This window comes from Phyllopteryx taeniolatus, chromosome 12, assembly GCF_024500385.1.
Source record: "Phyllopteryx taeniolatus isolate TA_2022b chromosome 12, UOR_Ptae_1.2, whole genome shotgun sequence".
In the NCBI taxonomy this organism is placed as follows: domain Eukaryota; kingdom Metazoa; phylum Chordata; class Actinopteri; order Syngnathiformes; family Syngnathidae; genus Phyllopteryx; species Phyllopteryx taeniolatus.
In genome coordinates, this window is record NC_084513.1 from 6320384 (window position 1) to 6343504 (window position 23121).

Here is a 23121-nt window from a genome sequence, read left to right on the forward strand (position 1 = left end):
ATGAGTGAACTTGCTTTTGGTCTTGCCATGGCCTGCAGGAATCTGAATGATGCAGCTTCCTGTTGAGCATGTGACTTGTGGAATATTCCACATTTTTTTAGAGGGGGTAGTTGGGTAGGACTGGGAAACAAAGTGTTAGTTAAATTAATTTAGAAAAACAAAACAACAACAAAAAAAAACTTAAGGTTGCTATAGTTTGGCTGAGGAGTAAAACAAATAGCGTATGTAAAAAAATAAAAATTTCTAAGTTATATTTCACGGTAATGTAACATTTTCGTCAAGGATACCTGCTTCTAATTGGACCTCAATTGTTCGAATTCCCTTGTAGGAGTTCATCAAACTACAAGCCATGGAATTTACCCAAAAAAGCTGCTTAAAAACAAAATGGTCAATTTCATGTTCAACTTCAACCGTTGGACTTAAACATTTTTGTATGGTTGACTGTTTGATGTAACGTTTGTTGGAAACTAAGGCTATTATGCCAAAAAATCTTTTTAATTTTCATCTGCCAGATGAAGCCTTGATCCCAAAATGAGGCACATCGGGCAATTCTTTTCCTTCTTGTCGCTCAAGTATTTGGAATGAAACATTTGAATATGAATGACACACAACACTGTCACACAACAGTAACACCGACAACCAAAATAAGTGATTTTTAAATCACTTCTTCTAGCCACACACACACACGCACACACATACTATATCTATGTCATCAGTCAGTGTGAAATCACAGCAGGACTTCGGTGCTACCATACGTAGTCTCTCGAAGCTTCATCACGGGTTCACCGTACAGGTCATCTCGCAGCGTGAAGCTTTACGCTCCACCAGAGCACCCAGTGGGTTGCAGAAAACAGGATACTGACTATTAAGGCGATTGACGTCTTCATCCAAATATCGAAGGAAAGAGAGAACAAAGGTGGGCGCCTGGCAAATATAGCGCACGTCAGTACTGATGAGCCCACACCAGTCAGATGAGGTTTGTTTGGACACCGATCTGATCTGATGTGATGACAGCAGTCCCACGGGAGATGAGAGGGAGTCGAGGATACTTACCTTGATCCATGTTGAGTGTCAGACATAGGGTGTCCGAACCAATTTTTGGTTAAAGGGGAGACAACCACAAAGTATCCTCGTTGTGGTCTAAACCTTAGGGGGATGGATACTGCAGTTGCTCCAATGCTCACACAATTGGATGTATTTAAGAGGCACTCTCAACATTAGGTACAGCTTTATCTTTTTAACTGCACTGCACCATACTGCTGTTTTGAGCAGTTTTCCCTTCTCATGCAACTTTAGCAATCCATTACAGTTCTGCGCACTATAACAACCATCAGTCAACTAAACAAACACAAATCCAATTTAGGGTGAAACAAAATGATGCAGAACCCACATACATACAACTATTATACATCATGGCACTTAACCGAGTGGTTGGTAACAAGCTCTCTAGTATTATCTGTTTTTGTGTTCTTCGTTCATCTTTGGAGCCATTACGTGACTTAATTACACAAGGGAAGACTTGCTAAACATTAGGGAGTCTACTCCGGACGTTTTTTCGCCAACTTTCACAATTTCTTTTCTCGGTGTTACTCACTGATGGTGTGGCTGGGATCAATGGCGCATGGAGGCGATGCCACGTCAAGGTCCGGAAGAGAGGATTCCGAATGCTTCTCCCGACGATTCACCTCACAAATCTACGCTTTCTACCCAACAAAATGGATGAGCCTCATCTTCTCACAAAGACCAGTAAAGACTTTCCGCCACCCTGTGCCTCACGGAGACATGGCTATGTGAACGCGTCCCCGATTGCGAAGTAATGCTTTCGGGCTTCCAGCTACACTGAGTGGAAAACTGCGAAAACAAAAGGTGGCGGAATATGATTCTATAGCAACAAAAAATGGTGTACCGACATCTCAGAGCGCAACACACATTGCAGCCTGGACTTGGAGTCGCTGTTTTTGAACTGTAAGCCCTTCTACTCGCTGTGCGAGTTCGTCTCTTTCATCCTCACTGGTGTGCACATTCCTCTCCAGGCTCACACGAATACCGCACTGCTAACGCTCGCAGGACAAGTGAACAAACTTGAAAAAAAGCACCCAGATTCACCCTTCATTATTCTTGGGGACTTTAACAAAGCTAAACTCAACCACAAACTCCCTAAATACAAGCAGCACATCGACTGTTCTACCAGGGAAAACAACATTCTAGACCGCTGCTACACCACGCAAAATGATGCATACCGTGCTATCTACCACGCAGCTCTGGGCCCATCTGATTACTGTTTAATTCACTTAATACCAACATACAGGAACAAACTTAAATGTGCGACGCCAGTGGTGAAAACAGTGAAAAAGTGGACCAATGAAGATACAACTTCAAGGCTGTTTGGACTGCACAGACTGGTGTGTCTTTGAAACTCCAACTGGCAGCCTGGATGATTATACGGACTGTGTCACATCCTATATCAGTTTCTGTGAAGATGTGTGTGGACCCAACAAAGAAATTTCGCACGTTCAATGACAACAAGCCGTGGTTCACTGCCAAACTTCACCAACTTCGCCAGGCTAAAGAAGACGCCTATCGATGTGGGAACAGAACCCTGTACAATCGCACTAGAAATCAGCTGACCAAAGAAATTAACATCGCAGAGAGAAATTATGCAGAAAAGATCGAAAAACAGTTTACTGCCAACGACTCTAAGTCAGTCTGGCAAGGATTAAAATCGCTAACCAACTACAAGCGAGTGGAGAACAATAAAGGACGAGATGACGACTTGAACACCTTCGACTGCAGATTTGAAAGGAACACTTTCACACCCCACACCCCACACCCACCAGCCACACCACCGACCACCATCCCACCTCTGACTTCTGCGTAGACCAACCATGAACAGCATGTGAGAGGCACCCCGGTAGACGAGAGTATAGCCTCCCTCTGCCTTCGGGTGGGGCTCGGGTTCTGACTGTTGTTTATGCTGATGCACCAAACAGCAGTTCAGAGTACCCACCGTACTAGGAGTTGTTGGAGGGGGTGCTGGAGAACGCTCCCGCTGGGGACTTCAATGCTCACGTGGGCAATGACAGTGAGACCTGGAAGAGTGTGATTGGGAGGAACGGCCCCACCGATGTTATTGGACTTCTGTGTTCACCCCGGATTGTCCATAACGAACACCATCTTCAAGCAAAAGGGTGTCCACACATACACTTGGTACCAGGATACCCTAGGTCGCAGTTCGATGATCCACTTTTTGGTCATGTCATCGGACTTGCGGCCGCATGTCTTGGACACTCAGGTGAAGAGAGGGTCGGAGCTGTCAACTGATCACCACCTGGTGGTGAGTTGGCTCCGATTGTGGGGGAAGATGACGATCCGACCTGGCAGGCCCAAATGTATTGTGAGGGTCTGCTGGGAATGGCAGAATGGCAGAATCCCCTGTCAGAAGGAGTTTCAACTCCCACCTCCGGCAGAACTTCACCCACGTCTCGGGGACGGCGGGGGACAGTGAGTCCGAGTGGACCATGTTCCGTGCCTTCATTGACGAGGCGGCCGACCTGAGGTGTGGCCGTAAGGTAGTCGGTGCCTGTCGTGGCGGCAATCCCCGAACCCGTTGATGGACATCAATGGTGAGGGATGCCGTCGAGCTGAAGAAGGAGTATCGAGCCTTTTTGGCCTGTGGGACTCCTGAGGCAGCTGATGACGCCATGGTGAATGATTTCCGAACGGCTTCGAGGAAATTCTGGTCCACCATCCGGCGTCTCAGGAGGTCCTGAGCTGTGGAACAGCTCTACACCCTCGGCAGGGTCCTCGAGGGTGCATGGGAGTTCGCCAAACCAGTCTACATGTGTTTTGTGGACTTGGAGAAGACGTTCGAGCGTGTCTCTCGGGGAGTCCTGTTGGGGTTGCTTCAGGAGTATGGGTGTGTCGAACCCCCTGTTCGGTCATACGGGCTGTTTGGTCCCTGTACGACCAGTGTCAGAGTTTGGTCCACATTGCTGGCAGGGTTTGACTCCGCCAAAGCTGCCCTTTGTCACCGATTCTGTTCATTCTGACAGAATTTCAAGGCGCAGACGAGGCGTAGAGGCGGTCCGGTTTGGTGGCCTCAGTATTGCATCTTTGCTTTTTGCAGATGATGTGGTTCTGTTGGGTTCATCAAGCCGTGATCTCCAATGCAGTTCGCAGACGAGTGTGAAACGGCTGGGATGAGAATCGGCACCTCCAAATCTGAGACCATGGTCCTCAGTCGGAAAAGGGTGGATTGCCCTCTCCAGGTTGGGGATGAGATCCTGCCTCAAGTGGAGGAGTTCAAATATCTCGGGGTCTTGTTCACGAGTGAGGGAAGAATGGAACGGGAGATCGACAGGCGGATCGGTGCAGCGATTGCAGTGATGCGGACTGTATCGGTCCGTTGTGGTGAAGAAGGAGCTAAGCCTAAAGGTGAAGCTCTCTGTTTACCAGTCGATCTACGTTCCTACCCTCACCTATGGTCACAAGTTGTGGGTCGTGACCGAAAGAACAAGATCCCGGATACAAGCGCCCAAAATAAGTTTCCTTTGCAGGGTGTCCGGGCTCTCCCTTAGAGATAGGGTGAGAAGCTTGGTCATCCAGGAGGGGCTTGGAGTAGAGACGCTGCTCCTCCGCATTGAGAGGAGCCAGATGAGGTGGATTGGGCATCTGATTAGGATGCCTCCTGGACGCCTCCCTGGTGAGGTGTTCCGGGCATGTCCCACCGGGAGGAGCCCCCAGGGATGACCCAGGACACGCTGGGTGGCCTGGGAACGCCTCGGGATTCCCTCGGAAGACCTGGAGGAAGTGGCTGGTGAGAGGGAAGTCTGGGCTTCCGTGGTAAAGCTACTGCCCCCAGGACCCGACCTCGGATAAGTGGAAGAAAATGGATGGATGGACTTAAATAGCAATTCAATTAAAAGTTCTAAGATCATGGTTATAGAGTGTACAAAAATACACTTTTGTGTTATATTATTTACAAAAAAATACCATCTTGGGCATAATAAGTACAAGCAATCACTTAATGTACACAGGAACTTGACTTTTGTCTCGATAGTTACGCACAACTAGGGTTGTCAATAGGCAATGGAGGACTGTTTTGCGTCGTATAAATTACACTGAACCATATATTTAAAACAATTTAAAGCTTTGGGATTTCCCTTTAGTCATCATTTGTATGCAGTTGTTTGCAGTGACTGATTGTTGCCAAGTGCTGCACTGGGCTGAGTCGCCTTTGACTCCCTTTGGTGCGTCCGAACCCGCTCCAAGACATAGTCACAAACAGCCGGGGTGTAAGAAGTAATTAAAGTTTATGCTTGGCTTCATTCAATCATAATCAAGCTGTGCAGGAAAACATATTCTCTCACTCACTGTTGTCTAAGCTTCCTCAGGCATCACTCCTCTCTAGGCACTCTACTGTACAGTCCTGGCAGCGTCAGTGGAGCTTTTGTGGGTTTGAGAACACCTGAAGCAAAGTGGCGGTTGCCTTCTAGATGGATACCAATGTAGATTTTGTTTGTCAGTAGTTTAGGAGTTGTCACACAAGGTCTCACATTGGGCTCTTTGTTCATGGGAACCTGCCATTATTTATGGATGTTGGCGTTTTATTTTTAGCCAAGCTCACTTTTTACTTGAAACCTTCATTTTTTATGGATGCCTGGTGCTTCATTTTTAATGAATGTTAAATTCCATCCAGCTGTGGGCTGTCAGTGAGACCCGGCGTATATGGAGTGTATACACGACACTTGCCAAATAAAATATGTTGCCACAGCAGCCTAAAGTATTTCAGTCAGGAGAACCAGATGCTCACAAATCAATTCCAATCCAGAATTGCATTTCACTCTAAAGTCAATGAAGGTTTAGACATCCTGTTAGGATATCTGAATCTACTTTATATACAGAAGCTTATCTCAAAGTCTGAAAAGAGAACAGTCTCTGTTGGGAATAGAAATGTCAGGAAGAAGAAGAATCTATATTTCTATACCTAAAATAGCTTTGAAGTCTCCTTGAATAAGATGTGGGCAGAGGACAGACGTTGACGTGCCATATGATCAGGCCAGATTGCTTTGTTGTCTTAACTGTGTGAAAAAGATAACATCATTCCCTTGAATAACTTAGCTTCAGTTTGTCACGTAACAAAAAAAAAAAAAAAGTGCATAAATAAATGAAAGTGGCGTACAGGTGAACAACCGTTGACTTAGTTGGAGTTCCTAAAAGGAACAGAACATAATTTGAACTACCTACAAAACCCAAAGAAAACATTCAACTTCAACTGAATGTCATCACGTGTCTGTATGAATACCCTTGTAATAAATTACTTTAGTCTGATGGGTGTCTTGATACTTTGTGTACAGCCGTTTTGATGGTTATGTAAGAAATGTGCCTTTTTTTTTTTTTTTTTTTTTTTAAATACAGCTTTTCCCACTTGTGAGATCCTCACGCAGTTCACCTGTTCCAACGGACGATGCATCAGTGAGAAGTGGCACTGTGACTCAGGTTTGGTGAAGGCATTTTAAAAACAAAACATAGTTATTTTGCTTTCTTAGTTCATATTTGGCGGCACGGTGGACGACTGGTTAGAGCGTCAGCCTCACAGTTCTGAGGAATGGGGTTCAATCCCCGGCCCCCCCTGTGTGGAGTTTGCATGTTCTCCCCGTGCCTGCGTGGGTTTTCTCTGGGCACTCCAGTTTCCTCCCACATCCCAAAAAACATGTATTAATTGGAGACTCTAAATTGCCCGTAGGTGTGACTGTGAGTGCGAATGGTTGTTTGTTTGTATGTGCCCTGCGATTGGCTGGCAGCCAGTTCAGGGTGTACCCCGCCTCCTGCCCGATGATAGCTGGGATAGGCTCCAGCACGCCCGCGACCCTAGTGAGGAGAAGCGGCTCAGAAAATGGATGGATGGATGGATAGATCATATTACCTGAGTCATGTTTGTGCTGTGATGGTTTTGTTTCTCACAACACATTTGAAAATATGTTCAGACAATGACTGCGGTGATGGCAGTGATGAAGTGGACTGCATCCAGTCCTGCTCCAACAACCAGTTCCAGTGCGCCAGTGGCCGCTGTATCCCAGATCACTGGGCCTGTGATGGCGATAATGACTGTGGAGACTTCAGCGATGAGAACACGACGTGTAGGGGTCGATCGGCAGGTACGAACGACCCTGTAATCAACAACAACACAGATGGACTGTAAATTGAAAAAAAAAAGTCTTGTAAATTTGACACGCCACAGAGGAGACTGTTGTTAACAACACTGCAAAATTTGAATGATTAAAAAAATCACCAACAGCGGTGATGCTCTTTGGAGACTCTGTGGGACCATAGGAGCCAACAATTCTTGTATTTTCTGGAGTTGCCAGTTTATTGGATTTTAACACACAGATCCACATATAAAGAATGTATTTGGTGTAAATTTCCCTTTTAAACGTGAAGGTATGTAATTTGGAAATCTTGAAGCAGGAGAATTGCAATGCTAATTATGAATAAATGCTTATTATACTTTTGGCAGCTCGTAAAAAGTTCATCACAACACAATCGTTAAAAGAAGAACCACTCAGTATTGAATTGCATGACATTTACATGATGGAAAAGCTGTTATTTCCCCTCAGGGTCAAAATCGATACATTTTACGGGATATGGTCCAAATGGACAGAATACGTAAAACCAATTAGCTCTGATTTTAATCGATGCTTTTTGTGCTTAGTGTTAAATTGCTTTTTTTCCTTGTCATATAGCTGGAATGGCAAAGGTAGTATGCACCCAGTTCTTTTTTTGTTCTGTTTCACAAGAATTTTTGTCAATTCACTATGGAAAATATTGGAAGTGCACTATACAATGAAAAGATGTGGAATGTGATTGAAAATATTTAGGCTGTCTATCTTTCCAATAAAAAGATTTTTAAAAAATAAAAAATTCACCAAGTACATAAAAACAGGCTTTAAAATCTTGAAAAATCAAGCCCTGTTTCCGCTCTGAAACTTTGTGGGCATGTCCACTGACTGCGCTTACACCACGTTCTGCTGAACTGTCAACTGTCAATCAAATAAAACTACATGTAGCTTCTTTCTTATGCCTACATATGCCGATATGTTTGAGAGATGCAAAAATATATCCACTTAAAGCCTTCAGTGGCTAGAATGTATCCCACCGAGTTGTTGCGGGGGCTTTGCACACCCTGGCGAAAGGCACCAGCCACCAGCTAGCTCATGAGCTAACAGTCTTCCAATACACTTGTCTGGGGTGTCACCTCCTCGGTTGGTGTTGTTTCAGTGTGTAGGTCCACATAACAGACACACTTCAGAGAAATTCAACTGTTTATTAAACACAGCACCACACTTCATTCAGCCTGTGGCTCAAACTACAGAACAGAAATTTGAGCACATACTTCCTGTTAGTTATATACTTACAATGCGTTGCGTTCAAACATATTACAGTAGCCTGAATAACACAGTTCTCAGTCTTTGTACATGCTTGCATTTATTATCTTGAAAAGGGGCTTTAAGGAAAGATTCTGTTAGGCACGGTCGTGATCGTGGTTAGGGTGTCTGCTTTGTAGTGAAAAAGAGCTGGGTTTGAACCTTGGCTTGAGCCAAACTGTGGAGTTTGACTTCTTTCCACACTGAGGTTGATTGAAGACGAAATTGCTCATAGGTGTGACTGCTTGTTTGTATAGAATATGTGTCCTGTGCTTGATTGGCGACCAGTCAAGGGTCTACTCCACCTCTCCCCCAAAGTCAAATGAGCTCATCTTGACCCTTGTCCCTAAACAGGATAAAGGGTAAAAAAATGGATGGATGGAATAATGAGCGCTATTATTCTGACTTGACAATAAATTAAAAAAAATATTTTTTCTCAGCCTGACAATGTTATTTTTTCAGTGTAAGGCATGACTTTTAATGATGGCATCCTTTCCTTATATTCATTTTAGCCTGCTAATTGTGTTTTGGCAATTCAAGGCAATGCATAAATTCAGCTGTTGTAATTACGAGTTCAGCAATGAATCATCTTAATTTGAATAACGTTGTTTTAACACTCAAGTGTGACTAATCTTATCTAGTCGCTGTTCCAGGGGAACTTCAACATCGGGAGTTGAATCATTTAATCTAATTAATGCAGAAAAAAACTCGCAGCTCTCTTGCTTGTCACTGGAATATGTAGAAAATTCATCAAACCATTTTCTGATGAAAACTGCAGGCTCCCTCACAGTGCTTGTGTCTGCTTTTGCTTTTCGCAGAAGGTAGTGAGTCAATCTAAGCTTTGACTCAGCCGCAGAAAGTACTTTCAGTACGGAGTTTCAGTACTGTCAGCTATACATGACTTCTGACTTAAGTGTTTTATCTTGAAAAACAAAAAAACAAGGCTGCTTACTATGTTCCCAATTCTATTGATCTTAAATGGTAAATTGAGTGCACTTATATAGGGCTTTATCTACACCATTACAGTGCCCAGAGTACCACATTCATCCATTCACACACACATTCATAAACCAATGGGCGGCTGCTGCCGTGCAAGGCGCTGCCAGGCCCACTGGGAGTAAATTAGGGTTCAGTGTCTTGCCCAAGGACACTTCCACATACAGACAGTTGGAGCCAGGATTCAAATCGGCGACCCTTCGGTCACTGAAAGACCCGCTCTACCAACTGAGCCACAGCCACCCAGAGGAAGCAATTGTCTCCGTTCAACTTTGGGAGCAGATTGTGGAACGCCATTTTCTGTTCCAGCATTACAGTATTCAAAGCAAGGTCCATGGTATAGTGAGTTTTGTGGGGCTGGAGACCCTGACCTTGACCCATCCAAAACATTTAGTGGGCTCAATAACCATCCGTCCATCCATTAATTTTCTATGCCGCTCATCTTGTTCAGGGTCACAACAAGGGTCACAGAGCTGGAGCCTACACCCTGGACTAGTTACCAGTCAATAACATGTCACATATACACTGTCACCAAGTGGGAATTGAAAGTCATATGAGTGAACCCTGGGAGCATCAGTGAGCTGGCTCAATAATCCTGTCAGTAGTTCTACCTACAAATTGGCATTATATCATATACTGTTGTGCGCCCGCATGAAAGCAATACTTCTGCAAAATCATGTTCAATCACTAATTTAATATGCCCAAAATATGTAATTTATTATGCTATTGTTGATTAAAATGCTAGGACACGTCCCCAGTGCCAGCCCTCAAAGTCTGCATTCAAGCCAACCCCCCCCAACCAGAAAAAAAGCCTTTAATACTTTACAAAAGCAAACGGCTGTGGTGGCATACTCCTCCCAAACTCTTTCTCAAAGGTCCTAGAGCCATGAGTGATGCAATAAATAAAATGATGAGCTGACTAAGCAGTTCAATAGGTCAAAATTAATCTGGACCCAATTTACCTTTTGCCGGTGACACACTCCCTTTTGCAAAGAAGCATTACAGCAATCAATTTTTAACAAAACAGGCATACTAACATAATTGTGTCTAACCTGACTATTTTCACTTGTTATGATTAAAAGAAAAAAAAACATCCAGACTTTCAATCTTGAGGTGACATAATGTCCCATGGCTCCCGCAGAGTGAGGGAAGAGGCGGAGTTCTACAACACTTCTCGGACATTGGAGTGTTGAGGAGAGTTAATAGATTTGTTCTCAAGCTATTTTAAACACTTTAAATTAGTCAATACTGTGTAAAAATAACAGACGGCATGGCAACAGACCAATACTGTCCATATTGGGGGGGGGGGGGGGGGGGGGGGGGGGGGGGGGGGGGGGGGACAGGAAATGGAGCATATTTGGACATACGAGGTTTCCACCCGACAGCAACAATGTAGCATCATATGTCCGTCACCATGGCATATAAAGTGACGTTCATCTCAAAATATGAAATGTTTCATTTTTAAAAAAGAAGCAACAAAAGAATACTACCATGCCTTTCCGGTAAATACAAATATCTGAACAATAGCACTTGTCCACATAGAATGATTCAGGGCTGCTGTGCCTTGGCCCGCGACGGTGTATTGTCGAGCTCTGATGCGATCCAATCAATAGTTGAGTGACTTTCTTTTCAGCCCTGCCATCTGTGATTGAGTGCAGTGGGGAAGAATTCCACTGTGTCACAGATGGGACCTGCATCCCAGAGCGCTGGAGATGTGACGGAGATAAGGATTGCGAAGACGGCAGCGAAGAGAAAGACTGTGAAGGCACGAAAAGGATGTGCGACCCTAAAGCCAAGTTTACCTGCAAAGATACAGGTAATGTAAAATAAATAACATTACCATAAGTGATGCAGTTCTGATTTGTTTTCTTCAATCTTTAACTTTGATCTTGGATCTAATTTGTATTGTTAGCATGCATTGTTGCCATCCTTGGAAATTTATAACAAATGTAATCAAAAATACAGCCTGATAGGGGTTTAATAAAAGACAGAACATGACTCTTTGTTGATTTCAACATCTGGGACACAGCTGTACTGTTTTGAGACAGACCCCGGCAATCAGATTACCCATTTTTCTCTTCAACAACCCTTCTGTCGGGCGGTTCCATTACTAACGAAAATACTACACCCAAACAACGGTAAGCTATTTCAACAGATCCACACGGAAACACAGAAAAATGCAAGTATTATTATGCCATGAGACAAAGTAAATTATTGACTCATTATTTTGAATAAGCAATGTCATACTGGGAAGGCGAAAGCATTGCTCAATGAGATTAGTTTGCTTTTTAGATAATAGATAGAAAAGATAATACTGGTAGCTAGATTTTGGGGGGTCTAAAATATAGATATAATCAGTGCTTTTTGGACTACATACTTTTTTGTTGTAAAGAAATTGACTATTAGTAACAGTAGAAGAGATGGAGTTTGGTTAGCGTTTGCCGATGTGAAATATTTTCAATCCTAATAATACATATATTTATTAGGGATGTAATGATATCTATATATCACAGTTCAGTATTATCACAGTTCAGTATTATCACAGTATTACTCTCACGGTACGATAATTATTGCAATATCGTAGGAAAGCTCACCGTATTACAGTAAGACTCACTGTGTTGGAGCAAGGTTGACAGTACAAGTACCCTTGGGTCAAATTCTTTAGAACTGTAATGTTGACTATGCAGATGACACACAGTTATATCTAGCAGTGTCTCGAGATGACTACAGTTCAATTGAGGTGTTGAGCCACTGTGTAAAACAGGTAGATAACTGGATGAGCCAAAATGCCGAGATAATTGTTTTTCGCAATAAAGAAAAGAGGATTGCTGTTAGTAAAAAGCTGGTATAGGCTCCAGCACACCTGCGACCCAAGTGAGGATAAGCGGTGTAGAAAATGGATACCTGGAGTCACTCTCTAAAAACCAAAGCCCAAGTCTGAAACCTTGGTGTACTGATAGATTCTGACCTGACTTTCAACAGTCATATCAAATCAATTACTAAAACTGAAACATCTGAAGAACATATCCAGAGTGAAGACTTGCATGTGCCAAGCAGACCACGAGAAGCTCATCCATGTTTTTATCTCAAGTAGACTTGACTATTGTAATTGTCTTCTGACTGGACTACCCCAAAAGAGCATTAAACAGCTGCAGCTCATTCAGAATGCTGCAGCTCGGATTCTGACCAGAACAAAGAGGTCAGAGCATCATACTCCAATTCTAAAGTCTCTACACTGGCTCCTAGTCAGCTTTAGAATATATTTTAAAGTTCTGCTCCTGGTTTATAAATCACTAAATGGTTTAGGTCCTGAATACATGAGAGAAATGCTCATGGGATATACGTAAATCAAGTAGGACTCTGAGATCGACAGACTCAGGTCAAATAGTGGAGCACAGAGTCCAAAGCAAACATGGTGAAGCAGCATTTAGCTGTTATGCTGCACACAAATTGATTTAGTTGCCAACAGAAGTGACATCAGCCCCAAGTGTGAATGTTTTTAAATCCAGGTTAAAAACTCTTTTTTTCTTCATGCTTTTAAGAGAATTTTCACTGTTAAATATTTCTTGCACTGTACGCTGTTTTAATTGTACTTTTATTTTTATCTTTGTTTGAAATCATTATAAGCTGTTTTTCTTTCTTTTTAAATGCTTTTAATCATGTAACGCACATTGAGTTACCCATCCATCCATTTTCTGAGCCGCTTATCCTCACAAGGGTCGCGGGAGTGCTGGAGCCTATACCAGCTATCTTCAGGCAGGAGGCGGGGCACACCCTGAATCGGTCGCCAGCCAATCGCAGGGCACATAGAAACCCTGTGTATGAAATGCGCTATATAAATACATTTGCTTTGCTTACAAGTGGGGCGAAGAGGGGAACGCAGAACAACCGAAAGACCTCTCTTTTTCTTGCTGGCTGAGTCCTTCTCGATAGGCTTTAGTAGTTTCTGTGCTTTTTCCCACAGGTTTTTGGGGGAAAATACATCTACAAATCATATTCTTTATTAAGGTGCACTTCGATCCCCGTCCATTCAATATTTAGATTGGTATACCTCCAAAACGCTATTACTGCTGCAGCTTGTTTATGGAGTGGGCCCATTTTATGATTTCATTTTTGGGACTATAGAGCCTATCTCACTGACTGAGACGTTGCAGTGACTGCCGAGAGTGACTTATCAGTCGCGGCAACTTGGCACAGCGAGATACCAAAATTTTGCTTCAACATCGCGCAGAAAACAATTAGCCCCGCAATGTCATGGCACAGTCGCAGTTGTATAATATGAAGAGCTCTGCTAAATAAGGGGCAGGAGGGAAAACATATTGATATAATATCCACTATTTAAATATACAAATACACTGTATATGAAGAAATAAATCAAATATATCTAATAAGATACAGGGACACTGCTAGGCAAACAGCTGGTCATTATGAGCTTATGTGAGTATGTTTTATGTAAACAATAAGCAGAGGTGGGTAGAGTAGCCAAATATTGTACTCAAGTAAGAGTAATGTTACTTTAGAATAATATGACTCATGTAAAAGTAAAAAAGTAGCCATCCAAATATTTACTTGAGTAAGAGTAAGAAAGTACTCAATGAAAAAACTACTCAAGTAAAGAGTAATTTGTGCGTAACTTCTGATTTTTTTTTAATTTAATTTTGTTATTTTTTTTTGTAGATCAGCGCATGAACATCAAATATATATGGGAGTCGACACACACCTGCCACCATTTAAATTTTTAAGTGCCAAAAAACTAACAACACATGCATTGCGCCCTACAGAAATATCTTCTTTTCTTTCACCTTGTCCCTTTAGGGGTTGCCACAGCGCGTCATCCTTTTCCATGTAAGCCTATCTCCTGCATTCTCCTCTCGAACACCAACTGCCCTCACGTCTTCCCTCACGACATCCATCAACCGTCTCTTTGGTCTTCCTCTAGCTCTCTTGCCTGGCAGCTCCATCCTCCTCATCATCATCCTTCTACCAATGTCCACCGTGCCGCCCTACAGAAACATGTTTTGCTTTATTTACATGAATGAAGATAGCTGGGATAGGCAACCCTTGTGAGGATGAAGCTGTACAGAAAATGGATGGCTGGATGGACTTTATAAAGAAGCTGTTTGCTGAACAGACTTATTGATTGTGTGTGTGTGTTCTAATTTTACTACATCCACTGCCAAAACAACAGCAAAAACATCTGCAACTTACCGGAAGGTGTTTTCTCAAGTTAGAAGTGGGCTGAAATATCCAAGTTTGAGCAGTCACAATTTAAGAGCTACATGGCAAAGCTGTTGTTTTTTGGTCTCTAAACACACTCCCACTGCTGTTTTTTCCCCCCCAAAAAGAGCAATTTTGAATTACTCGCGAAAGCGACATGCGTGGTCATGTGACTGCCTTGTGTCATCTGATTGGTAAATTGGAGTCAAATGACATTAGTGTTCACGTATGATTGGTGCAACGGGCGTCCTTTGCGTATGTCGAAGATGGAATCTAAAAAAAAGACGTGCACACGCATGAATGGATAAATAAAAGTCATGAACGGGATGTCGATTATTGTAACGGAGTAAAAGTATCGATCCTTCTTCACATAAATACTCAAGTAAAAGTAAAAAGTACAGTGCATTTGAAGTACTCTGACAAGTACATTTCATCAAAAATGTGACTTGAGACAATGTAACGGAGACAATGTAATGTGTTACTACCCACCTCTGACAATAAGATAGCACAAAACAACATTTCTAATTCAAGGTAACTCAATGTGCTTTACATGATTAAAAGCATTTAAAAATAAAGAGAAACATTTATTTTCAAAACCTTTTTCTAATTAGTCTGATGGAACCTACTGCCAAAAGTGGGTCACGACTTACATTGTCACAGAGAAGTAGCGGATAGGTCTCCGTGATGTCTCTGCAGTCTTGTTGGTCTAAAACAAGTCTGGGAGATGTCCCAGAGATGTCGCGGAGACATCGGCCCTGTATATGCATCAAACAATGGAAAAAATTACTACAAAATCATTTAATCACTTAAATAATAAACCTCTGTAGTTTAGTTATCATTTAAGTTTAATATCCCCAAATTATTTGACTGTTTTGATATATTAGCGAAAATAATTATTCATGGTTATGTTTTCCCACAAAGCTGATTTTTTTATTTTTTTTGGTGCCACCCACTCCTTGAATAATGATGTTTTTGTGTTTTGCAATTTATTTCACTCCCTTTGCCCCTGTTTATACATCCCACCAATTGTTTTTAACAAGCTGTGAATGTCTTCTATCAATTCAGTCAAAATATTGCCCCATTTATGCCACGAACATGCTGCAGCATGTTTTTATTATTGTGGCACATTTCTGTAAAATGTATATTTTAAACCAAAGCCTTCATTTTTTTTGTTCCCCCCCTCCTGTGCTGGTGTCATAGCAGGCACTAAACATATGGAGGCCTCAATCAAACAGCGATATGTGGATATGTTTTTTTATGGGGCAGCCAGCCTGAGAGCTTAGAAGTCAATATCGACAAATGTACCCATCTGAACACGCAGACGCACACAATGACACCCTCAGCTGTCGCTTCATCCTCCCACACACACTGATCTGGCACCAAGAATAAACCAATGTTGTAACTTTGAAGGAAAATCTGTAAATTGGAATGTGCTGCAATCCTGCACCAGCACAAAAATGATGAGGCATGTTGGCGTCTGTGATATTGTGTTTGCTCGCCTCTGTCAGTAGTTCCACCTACTTCTTTCTAACGTGCATAGTGGAGGAATAGGATGCTGAAAATAAACAGCGGAATTGATGAACAGAAGTTCTGTAACTTTACAGTCGCTTTTATTAACTTGAAACAGTGTACAGTATATACTGTATTCGAGGCTCAACAAAAAATCTCGATCTTTGTTTTATTTTTTTGTCTTAAAGTCATACATTAATACTGTATACCCTGGCTTGTAATAAAAACATAATTGTAATCCAGCAGCACTGGATTTCCCACTTGAGTTGCCCACAACTGGACCAGCTTGACAACTCCCAAGCAGTGTTAAGCGAAGTGCATACACACTATTGATTTTTATCATCTGAACAAACACATTTTTTTAAATCTGAGATAGCCCTCACAAGAAATCATCAAGAAATCATCATGTGTGTTTTTTTTGTGTTTCCTATAGTCTGTCACCACACACATAATGATATTTACTGTGAGTTTCTTCCCCCAAACCAGATGCCTGGCATAGAACCAAAACTGACCTGTGAGAGGCAGCATGGTGCAAGAGGGCATCCAGACAACCAAAAAATACAACAATAAGAAGCCAGGCTAAATGTTACCTTACACTGCAGCTGCAAACTCTTCTCCTTGTCATTTTTATTGCGGTGAACGACTTGTGAGACACGTTACACAAACACAAAGGAAAAGTTACTCCTCTTTTTGTGTGTGGCAACAGCGCCACCTACAGGAGACCTCCTGATTGGCTGTCGTTCCATTTCACATCACATTCACGAAGTCTGTGTATCACCTGGACTTGGTGTTGACCACAAACATAAGGATTTGTTATTGTAAATAGAGAACACGTTCGACATTAATGATTGTCGGCCCAAACCGTTTTTGAGCAGATCAGGGAGGGAAAAGTCACTCTTAACACATCCCATTAATGCTAAAAGGTACATACAGGTTTTGGAGAAACATATGCTGCCATCCAAGCAACGTCTTTTTCATGGACGCCCGTGCTTATTTCAGCAAGACAATGCCAAACCACATTCTGCACGTGTTACAACAGCGTGGTTTCGTAGTAAAAGAGTGCGGGTACGAGACTGGCCTGCCTGCAGTCCAGACCTGTCTCCCATTGAAAATGTGTGGCGCATTATGAAGCGTAAAATACGACAACGGAGACCCCGGACTGTTGAACAGCGGAAGCTGTACATCGAGCAAGAATGGGAACAAATTCCACCTACAAAGCTTCAACAATTAGTTTCCTCAGTTCACAAATGTTTATTGAATGTTGTTAAAAGAAAAGGTGATGTAACACAGTGGTAAAAATGACCCTGTCCCAGCTTTTTTGGAACGTGTTGCAGCCATAAAATTCTAAGTTAATGATTATTTGCTAAAGACCGTAAAGTTTATCAGTTTGAACATTAGATATCTTGTCTTTGTAGTGTATTCAATTAAATATAGGTTGAACATGAGTTGCAAATCATTGTATTCTGTTTTTATTTATGTTTAACACAACGTCCCAACTTCATTGGAATTGGGGTTGTACAAAAGTTAACCGCTCTAATTTGTATTTGTTGTAATGGAGCCCAAATAGAGAATGCCCTAGAACCTGCTGATTCTTTTTAGCTCTACTAGTTACAAAAAGACCAGCATGTTGTGGGTGTAAAGCTTGGGATGGAACTACAGGTACCATCCTTAGTCACCAAGATAGGAAGGCGGTCAGCCATAAAATAGTTTCTGAATAATTTACAAAACCTTAAAATCACAACTCTGGTGGGCTGGGAGCCAGTGCAAGTTGCCCAGTATTGGGGTAATATGATCCCTAATTTCTAATCCTCATCTTTCTGCAGCATTTTCTGCTAACTGCAGACTTTTAATACTAGACATGGGAAGACCAGAAAGCAACATTTTATAATAGTCAAGTCGAGATGTAACAAATGCATTTATTTATTTATCTATTTATTTGTTTGTGTTTTGCGTTGGCACTGCAGCACTGATGCAATATGTCTTTAAAATCCTTAGGTTTTGATAATTGGGAAAACATTGCCTAAATGATTGAAATGGTAATGTATCTAACAGGTGTTTCTAGCCCATTTTTGGGGTGCTGCACCCCAAAAATGAATCCCAGCACCGTAAAACTTTGAGAGATCAAAACCATGTTTAAAGTGTAGACTATATCATTTTAGAGCAACCTACAAAAGTGTCAAACCATACAGTACGTGCTTGAAATTTAATACTTTAACAACAAAATACAGCTCCCCCATTGCCTAAAAAATGGTTTGCTCCACGCAATTCCTCCCACCTGTGCCCGACGATAGCTTGAGCACCTCACTTGAACAGAAAAATAGCAGCCTTCTAGTGATTTGGTGTAATTACGTGGCTTGTACTGTATATTATCATTACCAGTCCTCATTTTTTGCCACATTTAATCATAGGTCACTATTTATGCTATGTAGGAGTTAGCTGACATTTTTTCTAGCTAGGAAATGATTCAGGTGGTCAGACAGTAATACTGTTCTCTTTCTGAATTGGAATGAGATAAATTACATGTAGTTACATGTGTCTGGAACCCCAGATATGACATGGGGAGGGGAGGGAGAGAGAGAGAGAGAGAGAGTGAGAGTGAGAGTGAGCAAGAGAGAGAGTGAGCAAGAGAGAGTGAGTATCGGTAGTAGTAGTACTGGTATTCAAAGTATTCACAAATGGGGGGTAATTTACTCCAGGAAAAAAATGCATGCTATAAACGTGTATGTAGAATTACTGTTGTATCAAAATGAGGTGTCTTCCTACCAAAATTAGGGTTACACAATCGGATTACAATATCATTCATTGCTCTTTTGATGTGGCTCAACATTTAACTAACCTTTAACATATTTGATGGTTAAGTCACAGTTGTTCCCAAAAACTTTTCTCTCTCTTTTTTCTGGGAAATATGGAAATGAAATTGCGTTAAAATGTACAAAACAGTTAAATTTATCTTGCCTGGCCAGAAGCTCAACACCCCTAAACCTCCAACCCTGGAATGGCCCCTGGTGTATAACATGAATGGATCTTTGCTTCTAGGAAAGTGCATCACAAAGAGCTGGGTGTGTGATGGTGACATCGACTGCGAGGACCGTTCGGATGAGGAGTCCTGTGAGTCGGCCATATGCAAGCCGCCAAAGTACCACTGTGCAAACGACACCTCCGTCTGCCTGACACCTGACAAGATTTGCAACAGCAAAGTGGACTGTGCCGACCGCTCGGATGAAGGACCTGTTTGCGGTAATGTTAGATTATCTTCGCATTTCGTATCTTGGAAGCACAAATACCACTAAACATAAGTAAAGTCACTCCATCACATGTATTTACTTTCCGCTTCAATTGCCTTCTCTATTGTGGTATGTCTTTGTAACCCAATGAGTGGTACAACTTGAACTTGGCATTTCAAAATCAAAATATTGAGAAGAGACAGCTCAGTGAAGGGCAACCAAGGTCTGTTTTACCATATGAAGAAAAAGTCCTATGCTGTTGTCACAAGTTTTGTTTTGAGCTGCCCAATTCTATCGACTGCGGCCCACAGATGACCTCAAAATACAAAATTAGGTGGAAAAACTAAAAAACTAAATCTTTGCAGCAGAACTTTCCTCTACAATTGAAGAAACTATTCCTTTGCCCACTTCCAAAATTCTCCATAGGTGTGATTGTGAGTGTGAATGGTTGTCTATATGTGCTCTGCGATTGGCTGGCAACCATTCCAGGGTGTACCTAGCCTTTTGTGCAAAATTAGGTGTGGTAGGCTCCAGCCTACCCACCGTCCTAATGAGGACAAGCACTAAAGAAAATGATATTAATTGAAATTGATGTTGTTCAATGTTATTGTCACCTCTGTAATATTTTGCCAACACGGAAAGTGCTGATGCCAAGCCGATATGCAATAAGGGCACAGCCGCAGCAAAAGGCTACAACCAGTTAATCTCCTCTTGATTTTGTTGTTGTTGAATAGCCGCATCAATGAGATGAAGAAAGAATAAATAAGGAGGCGAGGAGAGGAATTTCTAAAGTTTGGCTTTTCAAAGTGTGTTCGCATTGGTTACGGTCTGACAAAATCAGACTGCATGCTGAGTGCATCTGGCCAGTTTGAGGTGGGTGTGAACCTGACCTTTTAAGTTTTGAGTTTTTGAACTTTGTGATACTTCAGCTGCGAAGAGATCAGTGCTTGAATCCATTCCAAATTGTCAACATTTGGACCTTTGCTGCAGTTCCTTTTGGTTCTTTTTGCTTAACTAAACACTTTAAATCTTACTGGGGGTTGTCTGTTTGGTACTCAGATATAAATCAATCTAAGTGAAATGGCAGCAAAGTTGTCAAAAGATAAGCGCCGATGTTAGATTCAATACTCAAAACTTTGATTTTTAGTTTTGACAAGAAGCATAAAAGAACGCAGAAACAAAAATAATGTAAAATGAAAGAAATATTCATCAAATTTACACTGCAGAACAAAGGCATACAATTCAAACTTATCTACCTACCATTAGATATAGCCTATACTATGTCTGTCTGTCTGTCTGTCTGTCTGTCTGTCTGTCTGTCTGTCTGTCTGTCTGTCTATCTATCTATCTATCTATCTATCTATCTATCTATCTATCTATCTATCTATCTATCTATCTATCTATCTAAATATTCAATTATCCGAGTCTGATCACAAATTAGGGCAGCATGCTCTTGTCCAAAGTAAGCAGGGATAAACTAATGAGGACATAGAGGTGGGTTGATGGATTGATGAATCACAATTGAAACAGTCACATTTACCCAGTCCAAACTGTGTATTATGTTGATGTTTTCCACGAATTGTATGCATTCTCAACACTGAATTATAAAAATATGCTGCTTTCTGCACACCCATCGATTTACTGGCTTTTCTTGTGCATGGTTACAATGAGCTGGAACCTGTCACAGATGATACTCGGCGAGAGGCGGCATGAACCCCGGACAGATTGCTTTTAAATTGTCGTCCTGACATAGAGACAGACAAGCATTCAATCACTCTTGTGCGCTCCCCGGCTGCTATTTTGTCCACCATCCATTCGGCTGTTAATGATGCTGTCTCGGAGACATCACAATAATGCTATGATAAATTCTTACATAGATGGGCATTATCATTCAAATCCATCCATCTCTTTTCCATACTCCTTATCCTCAATAGTGTCACAGTTGAGCTGGAGCCTATACATCTATTGTTATTATTATTATTATTATTATTATTATTATCATCATCATCATCGTTAGTAGTAGTAATAATTTTAAAACACTCACTGGCAAGACCACACCCTATCGTTTCTCCAAACTCACCATGCATACCACAATTGCACTCTCTGTTACAGCAGTTTTATTAATCACTTGGTTCCCAAAGTCCACAATATTTTTGGTCGATCTTCTTTTAAATTTTCTGCCCCAAATGACTGAAACCCTCTGCAACAAATAAAAAATTCCAATTCCAATATCCTTGTTTAAAATATTAATGAGGGATACTGCACGATCGCTGCAGCTGTTCTTAGCCGGCTGGTTATGAACCTTTTATTTCCTATGGTGGAATGTAATGTATTATGTAACTATATCATATTGTGCAGTTTGTTGTATACTGAATATACAGTATGTGTATTTGTTTTTATTTTGCTTTGTTTTACTCTGCTTTCTGCAGCCAGGTCGGCATTGCAAATGAGAATCTGTTCTCAATTGCCTTACCTGGACAAATGACGGATAAACCAATAAATAAATGCAACTGACTGTGCGGAAGGCAGGGTGCATCCTGGACTGGTCACCTGTCAATTGCAAGACACATACAGACAACCAATTATTCACCCTCCCGTTCACACCTATGGACAATTTTGAGTCTTCAATGCAGCTACAATGAACGTGGAAGGAAGCCACAGTATCCGGAAAAAAAATACAAGGAGAACATGCAAACTCACACAGAAAGCCAGAGGATCAAAGGCCAAACCTCAGAATTGTGAAGCAGACGTTCTAACCACTTGGTTATCATGCTTCCATTATCACTATAATCACTAAATCAAACATGTAATAGAATTAAATATGGGTTGTTAAAAAAATAATGTGTGACTGTCTGTTCAACAGTATTGTTTGTATGGCACCACATATTGTTTTCCTTCAATTTCAATCAGTCCGTGTTTGAGCTTGTACTGCCACCGCGGGTGTTGGATCACTGACCAAAAGGACAGACAAACTGTGAAAATACTGTGGGTTAATGATCACGAAGGCAAGTGTTTGTCCAAGTGCCACATGAGGGTAGAATGAGATCTCATGTGGCGAGCACTAGCCCTCTAATCTCCCAAAATGACCAGCGTAAAACACTGAGTTTCATTTTCTGGAGCGCCAGTAGCCAAGCCTCAGGGGTGCCCTTTAGGACCCTCGAGTGCTCGCATTATCTTAGCTGAGAAAAGAACCTTTTCCCTCAAAGTCAATTAGGTTCTGCTCAGGGAGACCTTCAGGGTCTCTTTTTGATTTGCACCAGATCACCAAGTCTCACACCCACCATGAGCTATTGTGTCCAGAGACTACTCAATTTCCCGACTACTGATAGTGTGAACTATTCTTTATCAAAGGGAGGCCTAGCACTTAAGTGAAAAGTGTAGACTACATTCCTTTTTTTTATTTTTATGTGTAGATTTGTTGGACTAGAAACCAGCATTTAAGTCTAATATGTTATGTGGCATTTTTCATGGCTCCATACTAGGCAAACAGTATTTAATGTTCTTTTGACAATTTCACATTGAACAGCAATGTTATACATATCATTGCTGTCGGGCAGAATCTTCACATCTCCAAAATCACTAGTTTTCAGGGGGAAAAAAGCCATCTTGCTTGAGTTACCAAACACTACATCATTCAAGTTGCTTTTAGGTTATACCTTATATTGCTGCACACCAACATCAACACAACACCACCACAAAATCAGGTCACCAATTCAATACGCTAAACAATCACTCATTTATTGGGATGCCGT

At 41.7% G+C, this 23121-nt stretch overlaps 1 protein-coding gene and 1 long non-coding RNA gene across 12 annotated transcripts in view; one reads left to right on the plus strand and one right to left on the minus strand.

Moving 5' to 3' along the window:
• Window positions 1-23121, plus strand: part of lrp1bb (low density lipoprotein receptor-related protein 1Bb) — a 351513-nt gene that overhangs the window by 183880 nt on the left and 144512 nt on the right. For all 10 annotated transcript variants that reach the window (XM_061792342.1, XM_061792345.1, XM_061792351.1 and 7 more), the window contains 4 exons: window positions 6418-6498; window positions 6987-7157; window positions 11053-11235; window positions 19182-19382. In XM_061792342.1, the coding sequence (XP_061648326.1) occupies window positions 6418-6498; window positions 6987-7157; window positions 11053-11235; window positions 19182-19382 (636 nt within the window). The remainder of the gene's footprint in view (window positions 1-6417; window positions 6499-6986; window positions 7158-11052; window positions 11236-19181; window positions 19383-23121) is intronic.
• Window positions 7042-23121, minus strand: part of LOC133486744 (uncharacterized) — a 49727-nt gene continuing 33647 nt past the window's right edge. Inside the window, exons 2-4 of one of the 2 annotated variants that reach the window (XR_009791112.1) lie at window positions 15287-15391; window positions 14222-14422; window positions 7069-7169 (exon numbers count right to left, since the gene is read on the minus strand). This is a non-coding gene — a long non-coding RNA (uncharacterized LOC133486744). Of the gene's footprint in view, window positions 7170-14221; window positions 14423-15286; window positions 15392-23121 lie in introns of both variants that reach the window. The other variant, XR_009791113.1, reaches the window with a different exon arrangement.